We start from the raw sequence: 24,314 nt of genomic DNA on the forward strand, positions 1-24,314 counted from the left end.
TATGTATAAAGATTATTCAAAGGACAAAAGTAAATTGAACCTGACGTGAATCGAACACGCAACCTTCTGATCTGGAGTCAGACGCGCTACCATTGCGCCACAGATCCAACTTTGATTTTACATGTTGAACTTAAGAAAATATTATATACATAAAGTTAGTGCTCTTTGGTAAAGTTATCTGAGCCCTTCCGAACAAATTGCTGCTTAGGAATACAAATGAATTAAGTAAACATCATGAAAACACCATATTAATTGTAAATGAAAATAATATGAATAGTCAATAACATTTTCATCCAACTTTAGAGAATTTCTATTAAATATTTTTTATAATGTGATATAATATCTTTATGGCCACCGACTATTATTTTTCATTTGGAACATGCAATCTAATTTCTTTTCTAAATGAAGCACATTATTAGAATTTTTGTTTTATATTATGTTTGTTCTTGTTAATTGTATTTAATTGAAGCATTGATAAATAATTGTCCAAGTGTTTAAAAATTAATTTGACACTCTGAATTAGCAATATCTACATTTTTTGTTTATAATTGATGTTGCTAATAGTACAACCCAAGTCCATGTCTCATCTTAACAAAACAAAATAGGAAAATAATATCACATACAAAGTCTAGACACATCACTTTCTCATTTTGGCCTAATCTATTAGACTTACCATAATGCATCCATCACCTTTTTTCCTTCTTCCTTATCTTCTCTCTTTCAAGAATTTTAAAGTTATCATATTACTATTTTCCATTTTTATTGATTGGAAAAAAATTAATTTCACATATATTCAAATATAATAAATTAAAATAATATTTTATTATTTTTTGTGAGGGACGGAACACCATGGAAGCCGAAGATGCCCTCACCGTCCAAACTTTTTAAATTTCATATGTTATACTAAAAAATTAAATCAAGTAAATTTTTATTTTTTATAAATCATGTCATTTTAAATGATAATAAATAGATATTTAAAATTAAATATAAAAAATATAAATTTAAATAAAAGTATTGTTTGAGAAATTTTGTGGATATAAAAAGTAATGTATTAATTTTATTGTAAAATTTATTATTACATCATATTGTTATCCATTAAAACTTTTACAAATTTTAATTTTATGTTTCTGTCTTACCAGAAGTTTTCTGTAATCACTAAATTAGAGACCAATTAAAACAAATTATTATTTTAAAAATTAAACATGATAATTAAGTTTCTCATATTTCAAATAAAATAAAAATAATTCTTCCAAATTAACATTCGATCAAAGTATTTATTAACACTTATGAACATTTGTCTCAATGGAGTTCAATTTCCATAATTAAAAATGTAGAAACAACTTCCAAAATATTATTCTCAATACGAAATTCAATAAATTGTCTCCCAAGTTGAAGATTATAAGAATTTCTTAAAAATAAAGTTATTATGATTTTTAAAATTTTAAAATTATAATATATTTTCAATTTTTTATTGGAATAATAAAATTATAATTTTATAATTATACAATTTTTAATTAAAATAAAAAATTATAAAAACATAGTTATACAATTAAATAATTTATAGTTATAAAATTTAAAAATTACAAAATCATAAATTTTAAAATTTTAAAATAATAAAATAACATGGCAATGTCAGCCCTTTAATAATCATATCACCTACTTAACAAAAAAAATGTTAAGCATACAGACTCACTTAAAAAAATTAACTTTATTGAGTACTTAATAGACTACCAAAATTTATCAGGACTCAACTAAAAGTTCTTAAATTATCAATGACTTAAAATATAATTATGCTTATTAAATTATTTTAGTATAACTAATAAATTTATACAATTAAATAAATTTATAAAGTTATAAAATTTAAAAATTATTAAATCATAAATTTTAAATTTTAAAATTTTAAAATAATAAAATAACATGGCAAGATACTAAGCATGTGAGCCTTTTAACAGCCACGTCACCTGCTTAATAAAAAAAGGTTAACTACAGGAACTAAGTTGAAAAAATTAACTTTATTAGTACTTACTAGATTACAAAAATTTATCAGGACTCGATTGAAAAATTTATTGATGACTTAAAACATAATTATACTTTTTAAATTATTTTAGTATAACTAATAATATAAACTTTTTTTATTAATAATTTAGGTTTGAGTTAAATGTGTTTTTAGTCTCTCAATATTGAGATGAAATTGAAATTTATTCTTATTTAAAACTTTTATACATTTTAATTTCAAAACTTTAAAATTAAATAGATACATTTTGATACATAAAAAAAAGTTAATGTAGTTGAGTTAAAATAATTATATTAATTTATTATTAAAATTTGAAAATCAAAATATGTCAAAAATTTTGAAAGAAAAAATTTCAATTTTACATTAATGATTAAAGATATATTTAATCCTATGTATGTTTCAATAATATGGTATCTTGCCTAACAGTATCCTTTGCCGTCCTACCGACATTGCATAAGTTAGAAATATTTTTTATTCTTAAAATTTTGTCAAATTTTAAGAAAGAAATATAAATTAATTTTAAATAGATAAAGCAAATTTGCATGGTCAAAATAATCTCCTAACACCATATAAATTTAGGACGATGACAAGAAATAACAATCATGATAAGATTGAACAAGTAAGGATGTACATTTATTTTCAAAATTCATTATTCTATATATTTTTCACTTATTTTGAATACTGTCATTTCGTTTTTATTTTTTATTTATATCAGGATATTTGTCACATTTCTTTCATTTCTAAAAATCATTTTGAGGGGATTTATTTTTTACCATCCATATTATTTTTGTCACTTTGCCAAATGTTTTAAACATTTTTTTTTCCAGATTTTAGAAAAGTCAAAAAATATCTTTTAAATTACACAATTTGAAAATAATTTTTTATATAAAAAACAATTTTCATATTTCATATTCAAAAAATATTTTTGTGATAAGGAATATTAATTGTTTTGTGACATAGGTTTAATAGATCAAATCATAATTAATTCGTAGTGTTTGAGTTACGATATTTTTAAATAAAAAAAAATTATATTCTGACTATCAATTATATTTGATCTAGTAATAAATTTTTGATCAAATTATCAGAATCAAAATGACACATTTGATTTATAAAGAAGGAAGCGAGATAACAGAAAGAGACGAGGAAGAACTAGAGACGACACAACAAAGACTAAGGGCATTTCTATGTCATCTCTGTCTTTTACACACCCCATGTAGGGACAAGAAGAAACTATGAGGGTGCAAAAAGAAATCATCTATTGTTCAAAACTTAAACCTATAGATGTAGATCCAAATGCAATCCTTTATAACATTTTAGCCCCTTAAAGGGCTACTCTCATTAGTCCAAGATCGGAATCTTAACCCATAAAACCAATAATTTTTGGGCCTTGTTTTCCTATACACCCATAATTTCTTAATGCACTCCTTAAATTGACTTCTGAATTATTTATTTTTTGAAAATCTTTCAGAATTTTAGGAACATGATTTACAAAACAAGATTTAGAAACTTCTAGAATAGAATTTGATATCCAAGTGGAACGGTGACAATTCTAATGGGAAGTGGCTCCTTTATACATTAAATAATTTGAAAGTGTTGGCGTAGAATGTTTGAGTTATATATTTTCTACTTACGGGTCTAAAGAAGCTTGGTGTGTAGGATTTAAGTGCCGTTCTTTACCCCCTAACTAAATACAAGGAAAAGAAAATATTAGTTATTAGGGAAAAATTATTGAGATTTGAATTAATGAAAAAAAGTAAAAGGAAAAATAATTAGAACTTTTCTTTTTAAAATTTTTTCTTTTCACTTCTCTTCATTTCATTTCAAACTAACTTGCCCTTAAGATTTTTTTTTTTTACATAATAGTAAAATTGGAGTACTTTCAAATTTTTAATTAAGTCTAACATTTTTCATAAATTATTGGTAAAGATATCGCTATTTTTTTTTTCATTTCTTGTTTTCCATACTTTCTTTTTAAAATCCTTTCACATATCTATTTTTATACCAAGTTTACCATTTAAAAGATAAATACTCATAAGATATAAACTTTAAAATAGCCTTTTATACGTCATAAGAGATTAAAAACAGGTTTTACAAATTCTATACACACTAATAATATATAAAGTTAACAACTGACTTAAATAGAAGGATTTGATTTAAAATCTAATAAATTTTTGTTACTAATTGGATTTAATTAATATCTACTGTATGTAATCATGAGCTAGTTTAATAGTTTCATGAACAAATTCATACTTCAAAATATCTTCTGCAGCATATGCACTACCAGGAGATGATAAATAGATGTCAGATCAGTGTTTTCTGAACTCTCATTTTAATGGAGAATTATGGATATGAATAGTATAATATATTTTAATTTTTTAATTGAATATAAAAATAAAGATGAGCATGTCCGCTTTTATTAGAATTTTCATTTCAATACTTATCTTTGTCTTTATCATTATCTTCGTTTAAATAAATAAAATGTCTATAATATACTAGGTAACCTAAATGACTTATATATATATATATATATATATATATATATATATATATATATATATATATATATATATATATCTTTTGTATTTAATTTTGTAATTCTTCTTTTTTTTGTTATATAATTTTTTTCCTCTTCTAATTAGTTGGTTTGTTTTATATTTATAAAATCTATTCACATCTCTAATGTACTTCTCTTTTTATTACTATCTTAGTTACACAATAGAAATATAATATTTTTATTTTATTAATTTTTTATCATGTAGAATTTTTTTATGATGTTTTATATAATTTTTTTTCTATATCATTTTCGTAAATATAATTTTACCTCTATAGTTGTATTAAAATATTTTACTTACTATAATACAATAATTTAATATTATTGGTGTTCTGATGCTTATTTTTGCCTGATTGATGACAAAGTGTGCAAATTGGAGAAATATAGTAAGAGGGAGGAAGAAACAAATAGTGAAAAAAAGAAAAAGAAAAAGAGAAAAACAAGAACAGAAAGAAATGAAAGATGCATATGTTACTCTATGACATGTGTGAACTTGAACAGTTTAGCCACATCGACCAAATTCCTAACGTCATCGAAATCTAGATTAAAACAATCATTTTGAAAAACATAAAGAATAAATAATGAAACTTTTTAGTTGAAGGAGAAAAAAATGTTTCTTAATTGGAAGATTAACGACATTATTCAAGCCTAAATTTTAAATGTGAGCTTCATATATAAAAAGATAAATGTGAAGAAAGTCAATAACTGTAAACTGTGCTAAGGGAAGTTAGAAAATATGAGAAAATAAGAGATGGAAATAAGAGAGATGATAATGTCTTTGTTAATAATTTATAAGCAATGTAGAATTTAAATCAAAATGTGAAAATACTTATTCAAATAAAAATTATATTAGCTGGTTAAATTTAACGATTAAATTAAAAATGACGGATTCTAGCATTATAACTATATAAAATGTAAAAGAAGAAAAACAACTTTCACTTTGAAAGCCATGTGCCATCTACATGTACATTTTTAATTGTCATGTATAACAACTGAAGTGTCATGTGAGTAGGTGTTAATAAGACTAAATTGATTAATTTTTAACGTATTTAGAAACCTTTTAATAAGAATACCACTTTCAAATGCTAAACTGATAACCTAACACACTTTTATAGACTTAATTACTAATTCTTTTAACATACTCCTCTAAATCACATCACTAATTCTTTCAATGACTTTCATTGAAGGTAATCAAATGACCTTAATTGATTTTAATGTATTGTCTTATCATCAATCATTGCACATCAACATTATTTTATATAATTATCTTGTATCCTGTTTTTGGTTGGTTACACAAGCTAACATATACCATAAAAATACTGTCTTAAACTTCCTCTGTTGAGCTATTTAATGAAAACACAAATTTTCACAATAAATATTAATTAATATGTCAATTTTGTTGGAATTCTTTCAGGCGTCATAGATTAAGAACATCGATCACTTTTGAGACATGAATTGTTTATATGAAAATTTGACGTCACCTCCAACATATATATTTGATGATTTTGGATTTGTTTATCAAAATATACCATCAACTTCTTCTTTACCGGTTAATATGATTCAATTGTTGAATACCGAAATGAATTTTTTTTTTAATTATAATTTGTTAGTTTTTCTTATCGGGGAAGTTGAATTCACAATCTTTTCTGCTTTTTTTTTTTTAATTCTATCATATCAATTTTATTTTTTTACATTGTTACAAAAGGAACTGAACTCATAATTAAGGATGTCAATGGATTGGGTCGAGCATGGATAGTACTTACCCGCAACCTAACTTCTAACTAAAAAATTTGGTTGTTACTCGCTTCGTTAATCACGCGGGTACCCATATAAAAAATACTCACGACTATTTTAAAATCTGTGGATACTCACAAATATTTAAAAAATATATTTTATAAATTTTTAAAATTAAATTTAAATAAAATTACAAAAAAATATAAAATTAAATATAAATTCAATTAAAATTAAAATTAAATTTAACCTAATAATATATAAATTAATTTTTAATTAAATTTAACTTAATAAAACTTAATTTTAATTTTTTGAGGGTAACATGTATTCGCGAATACATATAGTATGATATCCGCATCCGACCCGCTTATTAATGGGTATTAAAATATCTACTACTCGCGAGTAACAAATTAATACTCACAAATACCAACTATCTGTCACAGATTTTATATGCGAATACCTATAAACACAAATATTTTTGTCGTCTCTATCCACAACCTTTCTCTGACTTTCCTTTCTTTTAACCATTATATGAGCTTTACTAATACAGAATAATATCATAGTTTACTGGGTCTTTCTTCCACATTCATTCAAGGATCAGCATGGAGACAACCTCCCCTACCTCTAATATAAATTAGAATATCATCGTACTAACGAATGGTAATTTCTCTCTTCCATAAGATGAATTTTTGACACGAGTGCTAAAAATCACGTTTCTTTTCTCTCTTTCACACTTCACTTCGTACAAAAGAATGAATGGTATTAAAGTCAATCCTGTTTGTATATGCAGTGGTGCGTTCTTGAAAGTGTTCCATATACGTCTGAAACAGTAAATAATTTCATCCATAAAAAGTGTCCACTCGAAACACATTGTTACTTGAAGTGTAGAAAGTCAATTGATCTTTTTAGAACTAAAAAATGTTATTTTTATTTCTTAAAAATTTACTTTTAAAAATCTAATAATGTCTTAAAAGATAAATTATTTTTGAATTGAATTTCGCTCGTATAACCTCAGATTATATGTTTTGTAATATAAAATTTGAAAACTTTGAATAATTATTTTGAAGGAGCAAGTGTGTAATATAAAACAAAATGTGTCCACTGCAGAAGCAGTACATGAAAATTGTAGTGGGAAGCAAGAAAGCTTGTCTCCCGGAACGACAATGTTGAAGTGGTGTCCTTTGAATGGTTATGTGAACCAGCAATTGCAGCTTGGACACTGATAGATAACTGGTGAATGTCAATAAGACAAAATGGAGGAAGCAAACAAATACAAAAGAAGAAAAGTACGCCAAATAATTATCGGTTAAAAAATATATTTCGTTTATATATTTTTTTCAGTTGTGTCAATTCATTCGTAAATATATATATATTTTTTCAATTATATTCTAATTTTTGTTAATTTTTTTTAATTTGGTTCTTTTTTGTTAATACTGTTTAAATTATTAACGGTGATGAACAATGACCTGTCACGTATAACCTCGTGGTTTTTTTGTTTTTCTTTTATTTTTTCAATTTTTTATAATTTTTGAAAAAACGTTCACGTGCCAACCAAACCACATGTCACTATCAGAGTCAATGTTTTATATTCAATTTGATCCTTATATCCGTTATTTTTATTCAATTTATTCCATTTTTTTTAAAAAAAATTGAACAATTTAGTTCCTCTCTAGATCCAGACAAAATTTAATTTTTATATAAATGTTACAATGATGTTTTTATTAAAACTCATATTTTTATTAAATATTTTTTGTTTATGGTTACATTTAGTTTAAAATTAAAAAGAAAATTTTAAGAATGAAAACTAACACAATTGATCTAAAATTTTAAGAGGTTAAAAATTACATAATCACATAAAGTAATGTTACTTCCCACTTTTTAACCTCTCAAAATTTTATATCAATGATATTAGTCATCATCCTTAAACTCTTTGTTCTAATTTTAAACTAATTGTAACCCTAAACAAAAAATAGTTAATAAAAATGTGAATTTTAATAAAAAAACATCACTGTAATATTTATATAAAAATTAAATTGGTCTCGATTTGGCGAGGGATAAAATTTCTACATTTTTAAAAAAATTGGGAATAAATTGAACAAAAATAACGAATATAGGGACCAAATTTAATATAAAACATTGACTCTAACATGTGACACACCGTTGGGTTGACACGTAGACATTTTTTTAAAAATTAAAAAACCAACAAAATTACAAAGTGACACATGACAATCACTGATTATTACCGTTAATTGTTTATACAATTTTAGTAAAAAAGGACCAAATGAACGAAATTGACAAAAATTAGGACCTAATTAAAAAAAAATAGGACTTAATTGACACAAGTAAACGAAAATATGAACCAAATATGTATTTTAACCGATAATAATTCAAAACACCAAAAAAGAAAAGTTATTAAATAAAATTGACAATAATTTTAGATGGCATGATCTCATGTTGTTCAATTATTTAAGAATAAATTATAGGTAAGTGAACCCCGATAATCACTCCACTTATTCTGTGTATTTCAAATTTGATATTAAGAACAACAACTACATAGTATATGACCTATGTATTCTAGTATTTCTCATAAGTTATATAATAAAATTTCCATAAACATAAGTGTATTATGAATTTAGAAGAAATTTGTAAAACATAAAAGAAACTATACATATGTAGTCCACTTATATCTATACCACTCCTAAGCTATCTCATTGTTGAGGATCATAACTTGCATTATCCTATATTCACATATAACATACGATCATTGCAAATGAATAAACCATTACAACAACTACCTCTAGAGGGTTCAGTGTATTGAATCAAACGCTAGAGATTTTGCACCTATCATAAGGATACCAACAAATTTTAGCTTATAGCATGGCTCTACCTAAGCTTCCTATATGACAAGGTTAGTTCACCTATGACAGTCATAAAGGCCTATTCCAATCGAATCCCGTCATAGAAACCTCCATTGATTCTCACTAACTAGATATCTTATTTTTTATGAGTTAGAATACCTACTAGAGTTTGGATAATCTCCATCCGAACCAAACTCAATACACCTATCACAAGAGTCAAATTCTCCCTTGAAAGCCATTTCACATTCATCAAATTTCAATCACACATCATCATCTCATTCAACATTAACCACCACTAACATTCTTTCACACATGTATATAGATCTAACAACTCATTCAACATTAAACATCACAAACATTCATTTACATATATACATCGAACTCACAATAAACATTACAAAGGTAGTGAGCTTAATCACAAAAAAGTAGCTAAAGAATAGCATATCACACCTAACTCATTCATTATATTCTCATATAATCTTGAACATTGACGAAACTACTCAGTGACAGGGGAGAGCCACGGCTCCTCCAAAATTTTTAAAATTTATTTTTTATATATATTTATTTATTTTTTAAAATTATATTTATATATTATTTATATTATGAAAATTATAATAAAAGATAAAATAAAAAGTTTCATGGAGACATTGATTTATAAAAGAGATTAGAGTTTTTTTTTTTATTTTTAGCTATAAGAACTTTCCATAATATAAATTATCATGAAAGTGTGTGAGGAGAAATAAATACAAAGAGATAGATTAGAAAACAGAGGTTGGGAAACACATAGATTGATATTGAAGTATACATTCTCGGATGATCTCTCACATATCTTATTATAATTTATATATGTTAAATATATGATTCTTTTTTGGATGTTTCTCCAAAATTAAGTTTATCAAATGAGTATAAACCCTAATTTTGATTTTAGGGTTTGTTTTATGAAATTTTTATGAACCTTAATTATAATTTTTCCCAAATTATTATAACCCTTAATTATGAAATTTAGGGATTTTATGTTTTTTGCTGCCTATGGTAATTTTTTTTAAAGTTTTGAATTAATATAGTGTTGCTTATTTAATTAAAGTTGTATGAATTTTGTTATGTTTTGCATTGTGATAATTGTGATTTGTGAATACAAATTTTATCTTTTTCTAAATAGGTGAGAGGTGATAAATTTATATCAAAAAGATTATGATAAAGAGTAAAAGAATTGATTCTTTTTTTGGAAAGAAGAAGGTTTGTGATAAAGATGAAAAAAAAATGCATCTACATTAACTAAACTTAAGAAATTTCATGAGAACCAAGAATTCAAGACAATAAAAAATAAATCTCTAAAGTTCTTAAAGTTACATATAATGAATTTAAAATTGATGAGGTACGAAGGGCTTATCAAAATGGTATTCATGGTCTGATATCATGATATAATAGCATGATATAATAACGAATGATAGTCATATTTTTTTTTTGAATTTTATTATTATGTGTGCTTGTTTTAAGCCAAAGAAATGAAAAAGAAAAATGAAGAAAAAAATTATATGTAACAAATTTAATTTGGCGCCCCTAAATATTTTGTCCAAGTTCCGCCACTGAGCTTGAATAATCAGACAATGTCATACATATGTTATTTACCTCAATCTAAATTCATCTCATGACATAATTCACCTATTATTTATTTCAAATTACTTGTTAATAATTCATCATTTATTTTTTATTACATTGATATAACATGTAATTGCCATATTTCCATTAAATACATCAAAAGTGCGAGATGGATTACTATACCCACAAATCTCTAATAAAAGATCCTTACGGTCAAAGTGAAGAATTATATGTCTTAGACCAACTGTCAAAATGTCAGTTTGATCCAGTGATTAACAAAATGAAAATCTCAATTTTTTTAGATGACTAAGAACAAAAGAAAAAGGACAACGCCCAACGTTAGGTAAGTGATATTTGACGCTAAAACCTCTAAGAAATCACTTATTTGAGAGAGAGCGTCCAACGATCGAGAAGTAATGTCCATTGCCACCAAGTAAGTGAATAGAAGTAATGTCCATTGCCACCAAGTAAGTGAATTCATTGATCAATTTAAGATCTCACCTAGAAATTTTCCCATTAACATGATTGGTCAAAAGTATAAACCTCTTCACCATAAATCTACCGGTGGTCTTTGATGGTAAAACAAATAAAAAAGTGAGTTAGAAGGTTAGAGAGAAAGCTAGACAAAGATTTAAAAAACAATTTGAAAAAAAAATAATACTTCTTATAATAAAAGTATATGTTGATATATGATTTTTATTAATAAAATAATTGAATATATTTTTTTCACTACTTATTATTATTTTTTTACTACTTTCTAGATCTTATAAAATGTTAACGATTAAAAAAAAATGTCTTGATTTTTATCCTTTATTTTGCTATAATTCCCGACATTTCTCAGAGGTTGTTACGAGAATTACGCTTCCCAGTCTAACAACAGTGACTCAACAAGACTTTACAATAAATCACTGAAACCACAGTTCCACTATGCTATCTATTTTAATATTTTCTTTTGTTGAACAGCATTCATTTTAATATGTATTATTGATATCTTTATTTCTATATATATATATATTTCTTATATGATGCCATCTGCACAAGCAGAACTACAACTTGTTGATTAGTGTTAGTAGAATCATACAGACAACTTTTTCTTTCACCGATCATTTCATCACATTATTTGCCAGTGATAAATTCCTTCTCTTGTTTCAAAGACTTCCAAAATCCCAACTATCAATTATACTCTCTATTGCTCCGCAGATTTAAGTTACAATGATCAAATCCTTTCTCTTCTATATTTTCTTTCTAATTTTTTTTTATCAGCAAAATTTTCTTTCTAGTTATTGGGTTTAACATTTAAAAAAATAAAATAATGTGTAGTTAATGTTATGAGAATGAAAAGGTCCAAGCTTTCAGAATTTTCACCTATTCGTACCAATTTCCACTTGAAGACCAGTCTGTTTTCGTACAACTGCGATTCTAGCAGCTTCAAATGTTCATGTACCTAACTTCGTCTGTGGTGTGCACCAGATGAGATGTGCCACCTGTACGGTCCAAATTTGTTGTCCTTTTCAATTTTTTTTATCGGCTAAAATAGTTGTTCATGATGAATAGAAATCTAAATATGAGTTTAAGTTTTATTGGCGTTAAAAATAGTGTCAATATTATATATTGTTGGGTTCAGATTTTATTGGTGTCGGATCTTTTTGACTATATTCTCGGAATAAACCTAACAATAATGGACTCCGGTTAGAAATTAAGCACAATAATGTCTTACCAAATTCGAGTCATCATGTTTTAGAGGCCAATGAATTTTACGTGTTCATTCCAATTAGTATTTTTGTATGAAAATGACCTTAGTTCTTCAGAATATGGGGTTCTGACACGCTTACATAATTAACTTTTTACACAGGTGGTTTAATTTAATATATAAGATTCTTTCTACAGTAAAAATGTAAGAAATTTTGCATTCTCATGCGCTCCTGTCCTGTTCCGATCAACAGCTGTTTGTCGCATAACTTCTGATTTGCAGCAGCAAATATAATAAGGTTTATTGCATTTCACTGATATAAGTAAAGCTGAATTTAAACTTCAGACTTTTACTGGTTCTAAAGAACTTTTCACTGGCAGGTTTTGGTGTGACTTGACAACTTTTTAACTCAAAATACTTTAAGGTCAGGTAAGTGTGAAGATTTTAACAATGCTAGGCGCTTGAAAAATTGAATCGGAGTGAGTTAGTGAGTGAGTGGAGATAGAAGAAGTAGAATAATAATTGAAATGAGGAAGAGAAGGGTGATATATATACACTTTTTATGCCCCAGGTGGGATCTGATAGGGTGAATAGGTTGGTCATGAATTGAACCCATCTTTTCCAAAGATACCGAAGAGATTGCTAAACTAAACCCACTCTCATCTGATTTTTGACCCACCATTCACTTTTGACGTGCTACCGAAATGACACAACGAAACAAGTTATTTCAGTACTATTCAAAAGACTGCAGATTGCACCCGGATTGGACTTCAACTCAATTCAATGTTTCCCACTACTGAAGAATCATTGTTGCTTCAAGAGTTTGCTCCCTCTTTCTATGATGTATAATAGCGGCATCACCATTCTTCAGAATATCCCTTCTGTCTCTTTCCCACAATGTACATATAATAATAATAATAATAACAATAACAACAACAACAACCAATTGCATTGCTTGCTTCAACTAATACACTTGAATCTCCACCTTGGTTTGCAAGTTGTGTACACTTGAATTCACTTGATCACCAACCATCTGAATCTCCTCAGCCTCATAAGTGTTGTGAACGCCATAGAGCACGTAGAAGATGGTGATGAGGCATGCCCATATGGCAAAGCGTTGGAAAGAGAGGGTTTTGAGCGTGGTTATGAGGAAAACGTTAAGAAAGATGGAGATGGAGGGTGGCCATGGCATGAATGGAACGGACCAATGTTGTTGTTGTTGTTGTTGTTGGGCAATGGTAGTATTAAGCATCACGTGGTGATAGAAGGCAGTGATGGCGATCATAAACCCACCAAAAAGTACAAGACCCCACCATTGCTGCTTGAATTTCCACGCAATGGAGAAGCATAGTGCACTTAGAGATAGGAGAAAAAGGAACAAAAGAGTGTGCGAAGGTGGGGCATGCCCAGTGATTACATATCGACGGTATATAAGAGCATTGGCTACCATGTAGAACACCATCAGCGTGCCGATGCTTATCAACTCAATTATAATGTCAAGCTCCGTGAACAGTGCAATACATGCTGTGCAAATTCCTACACCACCAACAACAAAAATAAACATCTTTATAGGTATCTCCTTCAGATTTTCCCTTAATCTTTCTTCTTTCTTTTCTTATTTAATCTCCATATTCGTATGTCAAGATCTAGCCAACCCAGTTGTTGAATCAACGTTTCACTATTCATTCACTAACCTAATATTAAAATATAAAACAATGAAAAGTGATTATGAGTTTAGTTTAACTTGAAAGTTTAGACTAGCAGAAACCTAGAACTAATGAATAAAGAAATTCAATAGTGTCGAAGTTTTTTTTTTTTTTTATTTGCAATTGTTTTGGAAAAAAGTTAATTTTGTTAAGTTATTTTATCAGAATTTTAAGTACTAGTTAGGAATCTTTTGACAGTTTAAAAAACTATGGTATTTTACCTTTTGAGAAAAAAAGATATATTTAGAAGTACATTCAGAATTTTATTTTGAGAAAATGAGATGGAAATGTCTATTCTATAAAAGTTATTTTAACATTTTTCAAAAGACTTTTCTTATATCTATATACATAAAAATTTTAGGAATATAAAACATTATATATATGTCATTAAACTTTTACCAATGTATCTGTTAATTGATATTCATATATGCTCGTAATGTAAATTAGTTATCTATAGATTTAAAGATAAATCTGACATTAAATAACCCAATTACTATTAATTATCTCCAGTCATTTTGATTTCTCATTAAATATATTTTTTTCTATTACCTTTTAACAAAAACTACATACCATTTCAGTGACGACATAATTTCAAACAAAATATATGTAAGTGTGTGTGTGTTTTTGCCGTGGAATAAAGTTATTGAGAAGCGAATAATAAACCCTTCCTTTCTACAACAATGTACGGCGAAAGAATAAGATAATGTTCTATAGATTTAAGTTAAATAAATTATGTTGATAAGAAAAAAAGGCTTCAAATTAAAGTTTATATATATTGTGAAAGAGAGAGATCATGTTGAGTAGTCAATGAAGGCGGAGATAAAAAATAAAAGGACGCACAAGAAGTTTGATACTAAACTCAGGCTTTGTAATTTAAGGTAAATACAATACTGTAAGTAATTAAAAATAAATAATGTAGACACATTTAAAAAAAAAAAAACTAAGTCATCATTATTTTTATCAGCATATTGAACATCAGGCAAACACAATAAGTACTTAAACTAATAATAAAAACTGGTTGAGTATGAGGTTATTTGTTTAAACCAAAAAACCGAAACAAGATTGTTGATTAAAGAAATGCCTTAAAATGAAGATATAGTTATTAACCCAAACTTACAACTATATTTTGTTGCAGCATACCGAGTAATTTTTCTGTATCACACTACTCATTATATGCATGACAACGAAAAGTGATTATGAGTTTCCGTATCCTCAGGTGTGTGAGTACAATAACATTTATAAGAAAAGTGGACGTTGAAATTTCTACGATCCTTCTAGAGAAAAAAAAAAAGAAGACAAATATTCCAATGCCGAAGAACCTATAATTCTTTTTGTTAATTAATTAAGAGAGAGACAATTTGCTTACCCAAAAAGACCGTGGCATTCAATGGTGTGCCTGTTGAAGGGTGTACTTTGGCTAACCAAGATGGCACCAACCTTGCCCTTCCAATAACACAAAGGTACCTTGCTTGGCCTAGCATGGCTACCAAGAGAGAAGCCACAATGCCCAAACTTGCACCTGCCCCTACCAGATTGCTCGCCCAACTCCAACCAATTTTCAAAAAAGCTATTGAAAATGATGCTTTCTCGGATATCTATATATATTACACCACCAATTAGCTTTTCATCACGACCACACCATATATTATAATAAAGTTAAGGTTCATTTATTCAAGCCTATTAGAAAACAAGGACTCGAGTTGAGAAGCTTCTTCACTGACCTTGTTGTAAGGAACCATCATGCACAAAGACAGAGACATTAAGCAATAGAGCAAAGTGGTTATCAGAACTGAACCCACAATTCCAATGGGTAGGCTCTTAAAAGGGTCTTTGACCTCCTCAGCCATGGTTGAGGCCGAGTCATAGCCTATATAACTGAAGTACACTATTGCGGCTCCGTCAAGAACACCTCTAACACCGAAAGGTGCTATACCTTTTGGATTAACCAGGTTTTTGGCACTTCCATTGCAATAACCAGCGATTATAATGAACCCAAAGAAAATCACATGGAACACTGTCATAACGAGGTTCAACACGGAGCTTTCCTTTGTACTGCAAGAAACCAAAATATAATTAACACAAGCATTTTCAAAATCCAACGTTTAAAAAAAGTGTAAATAAGTAATGGGTTCAACATTGTGATTACAAAAAGCAAAACAGGTAATTAATAAAGTAGTTTGTTAATTAGTTGTCACATAAGAGGATAACATATTAAAATGTTTATCCGTTGAAAAATGGATGATTAAACAGATAGCATCAGAACAAGAACAAACATGTCGGAAGCAGAAGAAACCAATCAAACCTATGACACAGAAAGAGAGTGAGAATGAGAATGACAGCCACAGCTGGAAAATCCAACATGTTATAATCCTTGGGCAAGCCATGGACTTCCACTCTCCACACATTTGGATCATTTTGTCCAAACGCAATGCTCAAATATTCAGTAAAGCTCCTTGCCACGGCAGCGTTTGAGAAGACATACTCCATTAGTATATTTGCCCCAGCAAAATATCCAAAGAATTCCCCTACAGCGGAAATTATATAGTTAAATTTTTGTATATATAGTAAGGAAAAGCACAATAAGGGAAGAAAAGGTACCAAAGGTTAATCTTAAATAACTGAAAGCTCCTCCTGCAACTGGGACTTGAACAGCAAATTCAGTGTAACACAAGGAGGAGAGAAGGGCTGAGATTCCTGCTATGATATAGGAAATGAAGACGGAAGGACCAGAGTGGTGAAGGGAAACTGAGCCAGTTGTGACAAAGACACCAACACCAAGCATTCCTCCAACACCAAGAGCAACCAGATCATACCAGTTGAGCTTCCTCTTCATGTCAGCTCCAGATCTGTGCCTGACCTGGTTGAATTCTTGGTCTGGGGTCCATGTGGCTAGCATTCTTTTTCTGAGCCTGTGAGGGGTTTGGGATAGTGAATGCAAATAACTGGACAACTTTTTCATGCTGTTGGACATTATTAATGTCTATATGCACTTGGCTTCTTGGCTTCTTGGCTTCAATAAGGAGTGGATTCAAGGTTTTAAATAACAACTTGGAAGAGGGAATATTGCTATGCTTCGTTGCTTTCGTAACTGTAGTTGATAATTAAGATGGCCTAGCAAATGTCCCTAGCCTACTTCTGACCAGAAATTATTATATCAATTATGGGACCCATGCTCCCAATATATCAACCCTAATCTCTAATTTTTTAAACTAATTTAACAATTCATCAATTCCATTACATACATATTTAAGCCGCCTTATTAAATTCCTCAAAAAAATTACACCACTACTTAGTTTTATCTTTAGTTAACTTTTGGTGTATAGTTTTTTTTATTTTTTTTATGTGACTTTATTTTCAACATCATAATTATTGCAAATTTCTATGTTTTTATATTTTTCTTGCTATATTTCCTTGATTATTGTTTCATAATAGTTACGTGTCATTTTCCAGGCTATATATATTCAATCTTTTTTATTTTTCCAACAAAGCAAATAACATTTTTTTTTTCGTTATTTCCTCTTTGATCTTTTCTTAGTTCCCTAATTAATATTATCTTCGCGCTTTCTTTGTTCTGTGCTTGTGTTTTTAGATTTTCCTTTCGCCTTTGCATTCATTTAAAAAGTGAAATCGAAGTCACTGTGTGTTGTTTATGCTGAAATGAATTATATCATCTTGTTATTATTTTGGGTAAATAACATGAAGATGGTATATAATAGCAAATAATGAGATTGGTGAATTACCTATAACGTACTTTTGTAAGGAAAGGGTGATTTATTATTGAAGAAAATAGTGGTTTTGTAAGGGGAATATGACAATTAGAAGAGGAACATTTGACCTAATTCTTTAGAATTTTCCCTGGAGATGAAACAATGAAAAGATGTGACAAGCATCCACAAAAGCACCGAAAGATTTCTCTTCACTAAGACTCAAGAATAGTTGGACATGATTCTTGTGAACAAAAATATGACATTGTGCAGTGCGTGGCCACTAATACAGTTGTGAATTGGTGCTTCTGTGCTATTAATTACACAAAGGAAACAAGTGACCGTTCTTTATTATTAGATCGAATCATTCTTTATAAATACTTAATTACCAGTATAATCATCTATCCAAGAATGGCAAACCTCTTCACTAAATATTTAGATATTATTACAAGGGACCAAGGGACCAACCAGCCAATAATTTAATTATGACTCTCCTAAATTATATGTAGCTACATTCAAATTCAAAAAGTTCATCTTTCGCCTACATATATTTAGGTTAGATCTTATTCTCATAACAAGTGCATGTTTAATATGAAAAGAAGTTCATTTAAGTTTAATTAATTACGTGTAGACATACTCATGTTAGTCCTTTTGCTTGGTGGACCAAAAACCATACTCTCCTTTATTTCTTTTAAAGATGTACAATTTGACTTCAATAAACTTTAGGACCTGTTTAGTTTAGAAAGGAAAGGAAGAAAATCGTGGGAAAAAACTTAAAATTGTGTTTTAGTTCATTGTACAAAATGTTTATCCCAGACATTATCTAAATTTGATTTTATCTACAACAATGCAGCCTTTATTATATACAGCATTATAATTTGCAGTATAAAAAGCTTGATGCTTATCTTTACTTTGTGTTGCAGTCGGTGCATTTACCCCAATGGAAGTAATTGGAGCAATTTTTTTTTGTTAGAAATTTCAAAAGAACAATCATTTGGAATCCGTTATAGCAGTTAACAGTTAAAGTAAAGAAATTTTATCTATTGATTTACACAAGTCAGCAAGGTCATCTTGTGCTTTTTTCTATTACAGAACAGAATATATATAATGGCGGCATGACCAAAAGCCTCGCTGATATAATGCACCACATCATAATTAAGGTGATTGGTCATTTATTTTTCTTAACCTTCCTCAAAGAGAGTGCTCCATTATAATTATAATTATATATATATATATATATATATATATATATATATATATATATATATATATATATATATATATATAATCCACTCAGCACCTTGTGGTGGATAAAGGTCTGTGGAAAAAAAGGTCTTTGTTGTCCCGAGAAAATTCAGATAAAATGTCGGAAAGATATATTATATCAACTTTTTATAAATTAAGTATCTTTCATTCGACACTAATTTATACAAAAACAGTACATGGGAACAAGATTAAGTATTTTTTTTGGCTATTTAATGTAACAATGACATGTCACATGTTATTACTTAGGTCACACATAGATTCCATTAGTCTTTATAAAATACTTTATTATAATTTATTCATAGTGAACATTAAGGTTCATTGACATTATCCTCGATAAACATGACTTTTAATACCTTAATTATCACTTAATAAAAATATAAGATCACGAGAGTAAAACAACATTATTATTTTGATAAAACAACATTCAATAACCGCATGACTAAATAAAAAAATTAACATTCTTTGTTTGAATAACATTATTATTTTTATTTATGATGTAAAATTTATTTTGAAAAACAAATAAATTATGCAATGGTAATTACATAAACAACCTAAATATAATTCACATAAAAACACCACCATCGATGTACAACATTAAACATTACCGAATATAAGTGAAGATAAAGTATTTAAAGCTTAATTTAATAATGACAACACATAATTAATAATTTAATTAGCATGATCATAGCACTATTTTGCATTCGTTTCCATGTAGGTGCTTACATGCTTATTGTGTTTTTTGTGTGTGTCTTTTTTAAGGAAACGCGTCTAATTTCTCAAAAACATCATATTCATGTTTTTTAACTAACAACCTTCTAAAGAGGAACCAAAACATGTGTATAATATTATTCAATTCAAATTGCAAAAGTCCAATAACAACATAACCAATTACAGGAAAAGGTTACAACACTGTTGTGCACATTCGTGGGTCTAATGTCTTTATTTAGGATGCACATGCACATTTTTAATGATCACAAAAAGTTATGATTATCAAGATATATTTTTTTCTTTGATGAATAATTTATATACTATCCAAAGAAGTACAAATATTTTTAAAAAGTAATAATATAACATCTAATTTTTTTCAATGAATAAAAAATATATATATTTATCTTATTTTTATTATTTTGCATATATTTTTCAAATTCAAAAAGAATAACATATTAAAATAAACAAAATAAAATAAAATTAGAATTAAAGTAAAAACATTAAATAAATAGTTAGATGTGGGTTAAAATTTCATAAAAAATGACAAAAATTATAAATTAACAAAAACAACTAGTGATAAATAATAAATGAAATAAAATAATAAACAGGATCTCAGTGTAAATAAATTAAATGTCATAATTATAAATAATAAATAAATAAAAGTGTAATTAGAAAGAAATTAAATGAAATAAATTATAAAATAAAATAAATAAACATATCATTTCATAATTAAAAGTAAACTAAATAAAATAAATAAGATCCTTAGAAATAAATAAATAAAATAAATAAATCACTGAGTAATTAAATAAAAAATAAAAATAAGTTTAATAAAATAAAATAAATAATATATAATTTAAAATAAATAAAACATACATAAATTTATTAAGATTTATATAATAAAAACTTAACCCCACTCTTCTCTTAAATCTTTTTCAATTAACATACAGAAAATACTTTTTTTTCTCTCCTATCTTATTCTTTTACAATTTTTTTAGAGACATTCTCTTTGGATTTATCCATTTATTTAACCTTGTCAAGTCATAATAACTTTCATGAATGAAGAGCTATACCTTATCTTTTCTTCTTATCTCTTTTCTTTTCACTTTTTTTCTTCTTTCTTCTTATCTCTTAGAATCTCTCTTTAAAAACTAATTTTTAATATATATATATATATATATATATATATATAATTAATACTTATTTAATTAACTAATATCTTCTTAATTAATTTTTGTAATTAATATTTTTTATTTATTTTGTTTTACTTAGTCACAATATTTTCTAAAAAATATTTAATTTATTTTTTCATTCATGAGATATATAAAATACAAAATATTTTAAATTGAATAAAAAAAGGAACAATGTTAAATTTTCTAATTAACTCTTATTTTTTACAGTAAGGATACATAAATCATTTGTAGAGATGTTACATTGCTAAGGTCTGAAATTGGTGTTATGATTTTATTTTTAGAAAAATGATTGAATATGTTTTTAGTTTTTATAAATTGAAATTCGTTCTCATCTCAATTTTAAATACATGTTGGTCATTAAACTTAAAAAATAAATGAATATAGTTCTTTTAATCAAATGACATTAACTTTTAATTTAATCTAAAATACCTTTTAACACATAAAAAAGTTAACATTGTTGATTCAAAATAATTATATAATTTATTTTTTAAATTTAGAGACCAAAATGTATCAAAATTTTGATCATAAACGAATTTCAATCTTATATACAAATTTAGGACTAATAATATATTTATGTATATTTAAATTATCATCGGGTAAAACACATTTAGGAAAAATCCAATCATACATATGCAATCTCCAATTTTTCTAAACTTCCATTAATAAATCACGTGAATATGCATAAATTATGAAATCTTGAATAGTAATTAGAGCGCATTGTAATCAAGTTAACACATATTTAGAAAACTAAAGTTACTTATGTTAACAGTAAGAGAAAAAATATATAGTAATCCAATGGGTTGAAGGAAATATGTGAAAACAAAATGTTACACTTTACTTTATTATTACCCTTTACTTTTATGTTGTCCCTTATCTATATGGATTTCTAAACTTTATTTGAAAGTAGTTTATTTAATTGTTAATTATTGCTTCTCATTGTATTAATTTTTATATATTGTTTAAATTCTGTCTGATCACTTTAATGTTTTTTTTTGGAAAAAGTAATTCTATTTTGAGTTCTTATATGATCACTTTGTGAGTTGTTGTGAGGTTTATGTAATATTTGACTGGGGTAAAAAAGTAATTTGGAGTTAGAGTCTATTATATAATTATCACTACACGAAAATTATTAAATAGTGACTAATTTTACGACAAAAAAATATATACTTAGAGACCAATTTAGAAACTAATTAGAGACTAATTTTTTTGGTACTCAAAACCTAGATAGCTAATAATAATGACCAATTTAGAGACTAATTCATAATAGAAATTATTTTAGTTACCAATAGAAACCAACTATAAATTTTTAAAACTATTTTAGTTACCAATAACTTTTAGTTTATAAATTGATATCTTAATTATAAATTATAGTGACTAATTTTTTTTTTCACTAAAATTGATCTTTAATCAAAGATTTCTTGTAGTGTATAATCACTGATTCCTTGTTTATCCTAAATGACATGAAACTTTTCCAAATATATTATTTTTATTATGATATATAGACGGTCCATTTTAGTGATATAAAGTAATTAAAAAGATTCAATATGTTTTTTTTTCTTAATTTTTGATGAAAATTGAGATCGAATCTACTACCTTTTCATTCCTTCTTCTTTGTCCATCCAACCTTATTTCTCATGGAACCTGCGACTCTTACCTTCATTTTTCTCTAATTAATTATTACGTCACCTTATCACTCCTATTGATGTAAATCATTTTTTATATGAAGTTTTTGTCTTGTTATACAGATTAATTAGTAATGGTTAAAAGATCATCATGTTTTAGAACATCTTTTAGAGCTTATTTTAATCAAACAAAAATCATTGCCAAGTGACATCATGATTCATAGTGAGTCACAAGTAGAGTTTGTATACTGTATGACAGATAACTGGAAATAGTGAATGACAATCATATAGTACAGTACTCCGATTTATTCTGAAACTCGCTTTTCTTTATCATTCATCCGCCTGAAAAGGGCAAATGGAAAAAGTTTCACGAACAAGATAGACAAGACATATTAACCTTTGAAAAAAAAAACACATTCACACATAAACTCTATCCAAAATTTCTAACTCCTCCTCTTTGTATAATCTACTGCATGAAAATGCGAAGGCTTGATTCTCAGTCAAAAAATGCTGCCAGCTATTTCTTGTTTTCCATGCAATGAAATCTCATGATTGCACACGGAATAAGTCATAAGTAACGGCTGGTATATTTGGAAGACAGTGTAAAGGAAAGTTTAAGACTAAAGGGCATAATGACTCACAGTGTTTGTGTATATATGATATGGAACATGGAACCAAAACCACCTTAATTAATCCTATTTTTATCCTAAATCTTTCATTGGCGTGTTTATAAGAACATGTCTAAAGCATAAGCATTGTGCCGAGTTGCTTGAATTTGATTAGAAGCATGGATTTTGGTGGAAGGAGGGTAGGAAGCAGTGAGTGTCAGGCTTTAGTTTGGTATTTATCTGAAGTGGGTCATCCAAATTTGCATTGACCTTTGTTCCTCCAAGTGGGTGTGTTGTTGGCCACATCTCACACCTCAGCTCCACAGGATCTGTAGTATCAGCTTTCTTTCCCATTCATATAAGGTCATATCATGTGTAAAAGATGCTTTGCTTTGTTTTTATATCATCACAAGAGACAAGATATACTGGTTAAAAAGGAGAGAACCAGAGAGGAATCAACGCGAATAATCCATTCTTCCTTTTTGACTTTTTCCTCTCAACTTTCTCCAATTAGATTGCTAGCTTGCCTTTTTAGTCATTACCCTTCACTGCATCATTCATTTACCCATCTCTCTACATCTAAGTGCCCACTAAGAACACAAATCGTATATGATGAGAAGGTAAATACAATAGAGTTAGTGACATTAGTCAAAACATAGCTGATGTCTGGCGATGAATCTACATACTTTTCTATTGATTCTCTTAACTGTTGTAAAGATTTTTACTACCACTTGGTGTTTCCTTGTGTTTTGGTTCTATTTCGATTGATGTATAATGTCAACTGGTGCATTAATTAATGAGTCTTGCTGACCAGTGCCCTTATGTATAATGCCCTTAAGGTACTGGTTAAGGATAATTAATATACATTGGATCTTACAAAAATATATAGATAAGTGTAATATTAAATAAAACTTGACCTAATAACCATTAATGCAACTTTATTTTCTTTAAAACACAAAAATGTCCATAAATATTGTACATGTGTATTTAATATTTTATTTAATGTTCACAAATAAAATTTAAAAACTAATTAAATAATATAATAACTATATTTTAATGTTAAAATT

General features: G+C 27.3%; 1 protein-coding gene and 1 non-coding gene across 2 annotated transcripts; both read right to left on the reverse strand.

The window, feature by feature from the left end:
- Positions 1-35: 35 nt before the first annotated feature.
- On the reverse strand, positions 36-107 carry TRNAW-CCA (transfer RNA tryptophan (anticodon CCA)). The gene has a single exon. It is a non-coding gene; the product is annotated as a tRNA-Trp (tRNA).
- A 12,838-nt stretch (positions 108-12,945) lies between these two features.
- Positions 12,946-17,172, reverse strand: LOC114177134 (cationic amino acid transporter 6, chloroplastic-like). The gene is made up of 5 exons (XM_028062385.2): positions 16,748-17,172; positions 16,452-16,674; positions 15,871-16,201; positions 15,516-15,744; positions 12,946-13,979 (listed from the first exon to the last, which is right to left on the reverse strand). Exons 1-5 carry the CDS (start codon positions 17,118-17,120, stop codon positions 13,408-13,410), a joined length of 1,728 nt encoding a protein of 575 aa, XP_027918186.1. The 5' UTR covers positions 17,121-17,172; the 3' UTR covers positions 12,946-13,407.
- Positions 17,173-24,314: the final 7,142 nt, after the last annotated feature.

This window comes from Vigna unguiculata, chromosome 3, assembly GCF_037176805.1.
Source record: "Vigna unguiculata cultivar grain cowpea cultivar isolate G323 ecotype 2 chromosome 3, ASM3717680v1, whole genome shotgun sequence".
NCBI lineage: Eukaryota > Viridiplantae > Streptophyta > Magnoliopsida > Fabales > Fabaceae > Vigna > Vigna unguiculata.

What these genes read in the sequence shown, in the direction of transcription:
- LOC114177134 (XM_028062385.2), bottom strand. Translation starts at nt 17,120, where the DNA reads ATGTCCAACAGCATGAAAAAGTTGTCCAGTTATTTGCATTCACTATCC. An exon ending in ACTCTCTTTCTGTGTCATAG is followed by an intron (nt 16,202 to 16,451) that starts GTTTGATTGGTT and finishes GGTTTCTTGCAG; the next exon opens with TACAAAGGAAAGCTCCGTGT. An exon ending in GAATGCCACGGTCTTTTTGG is followed by an intron (nt 13,980 to 15,515) that starts GTAAGCAAATTG and finishes TTGGTGGTGTAG; the next exon opens with GAATTTGCACAGCATGTATT.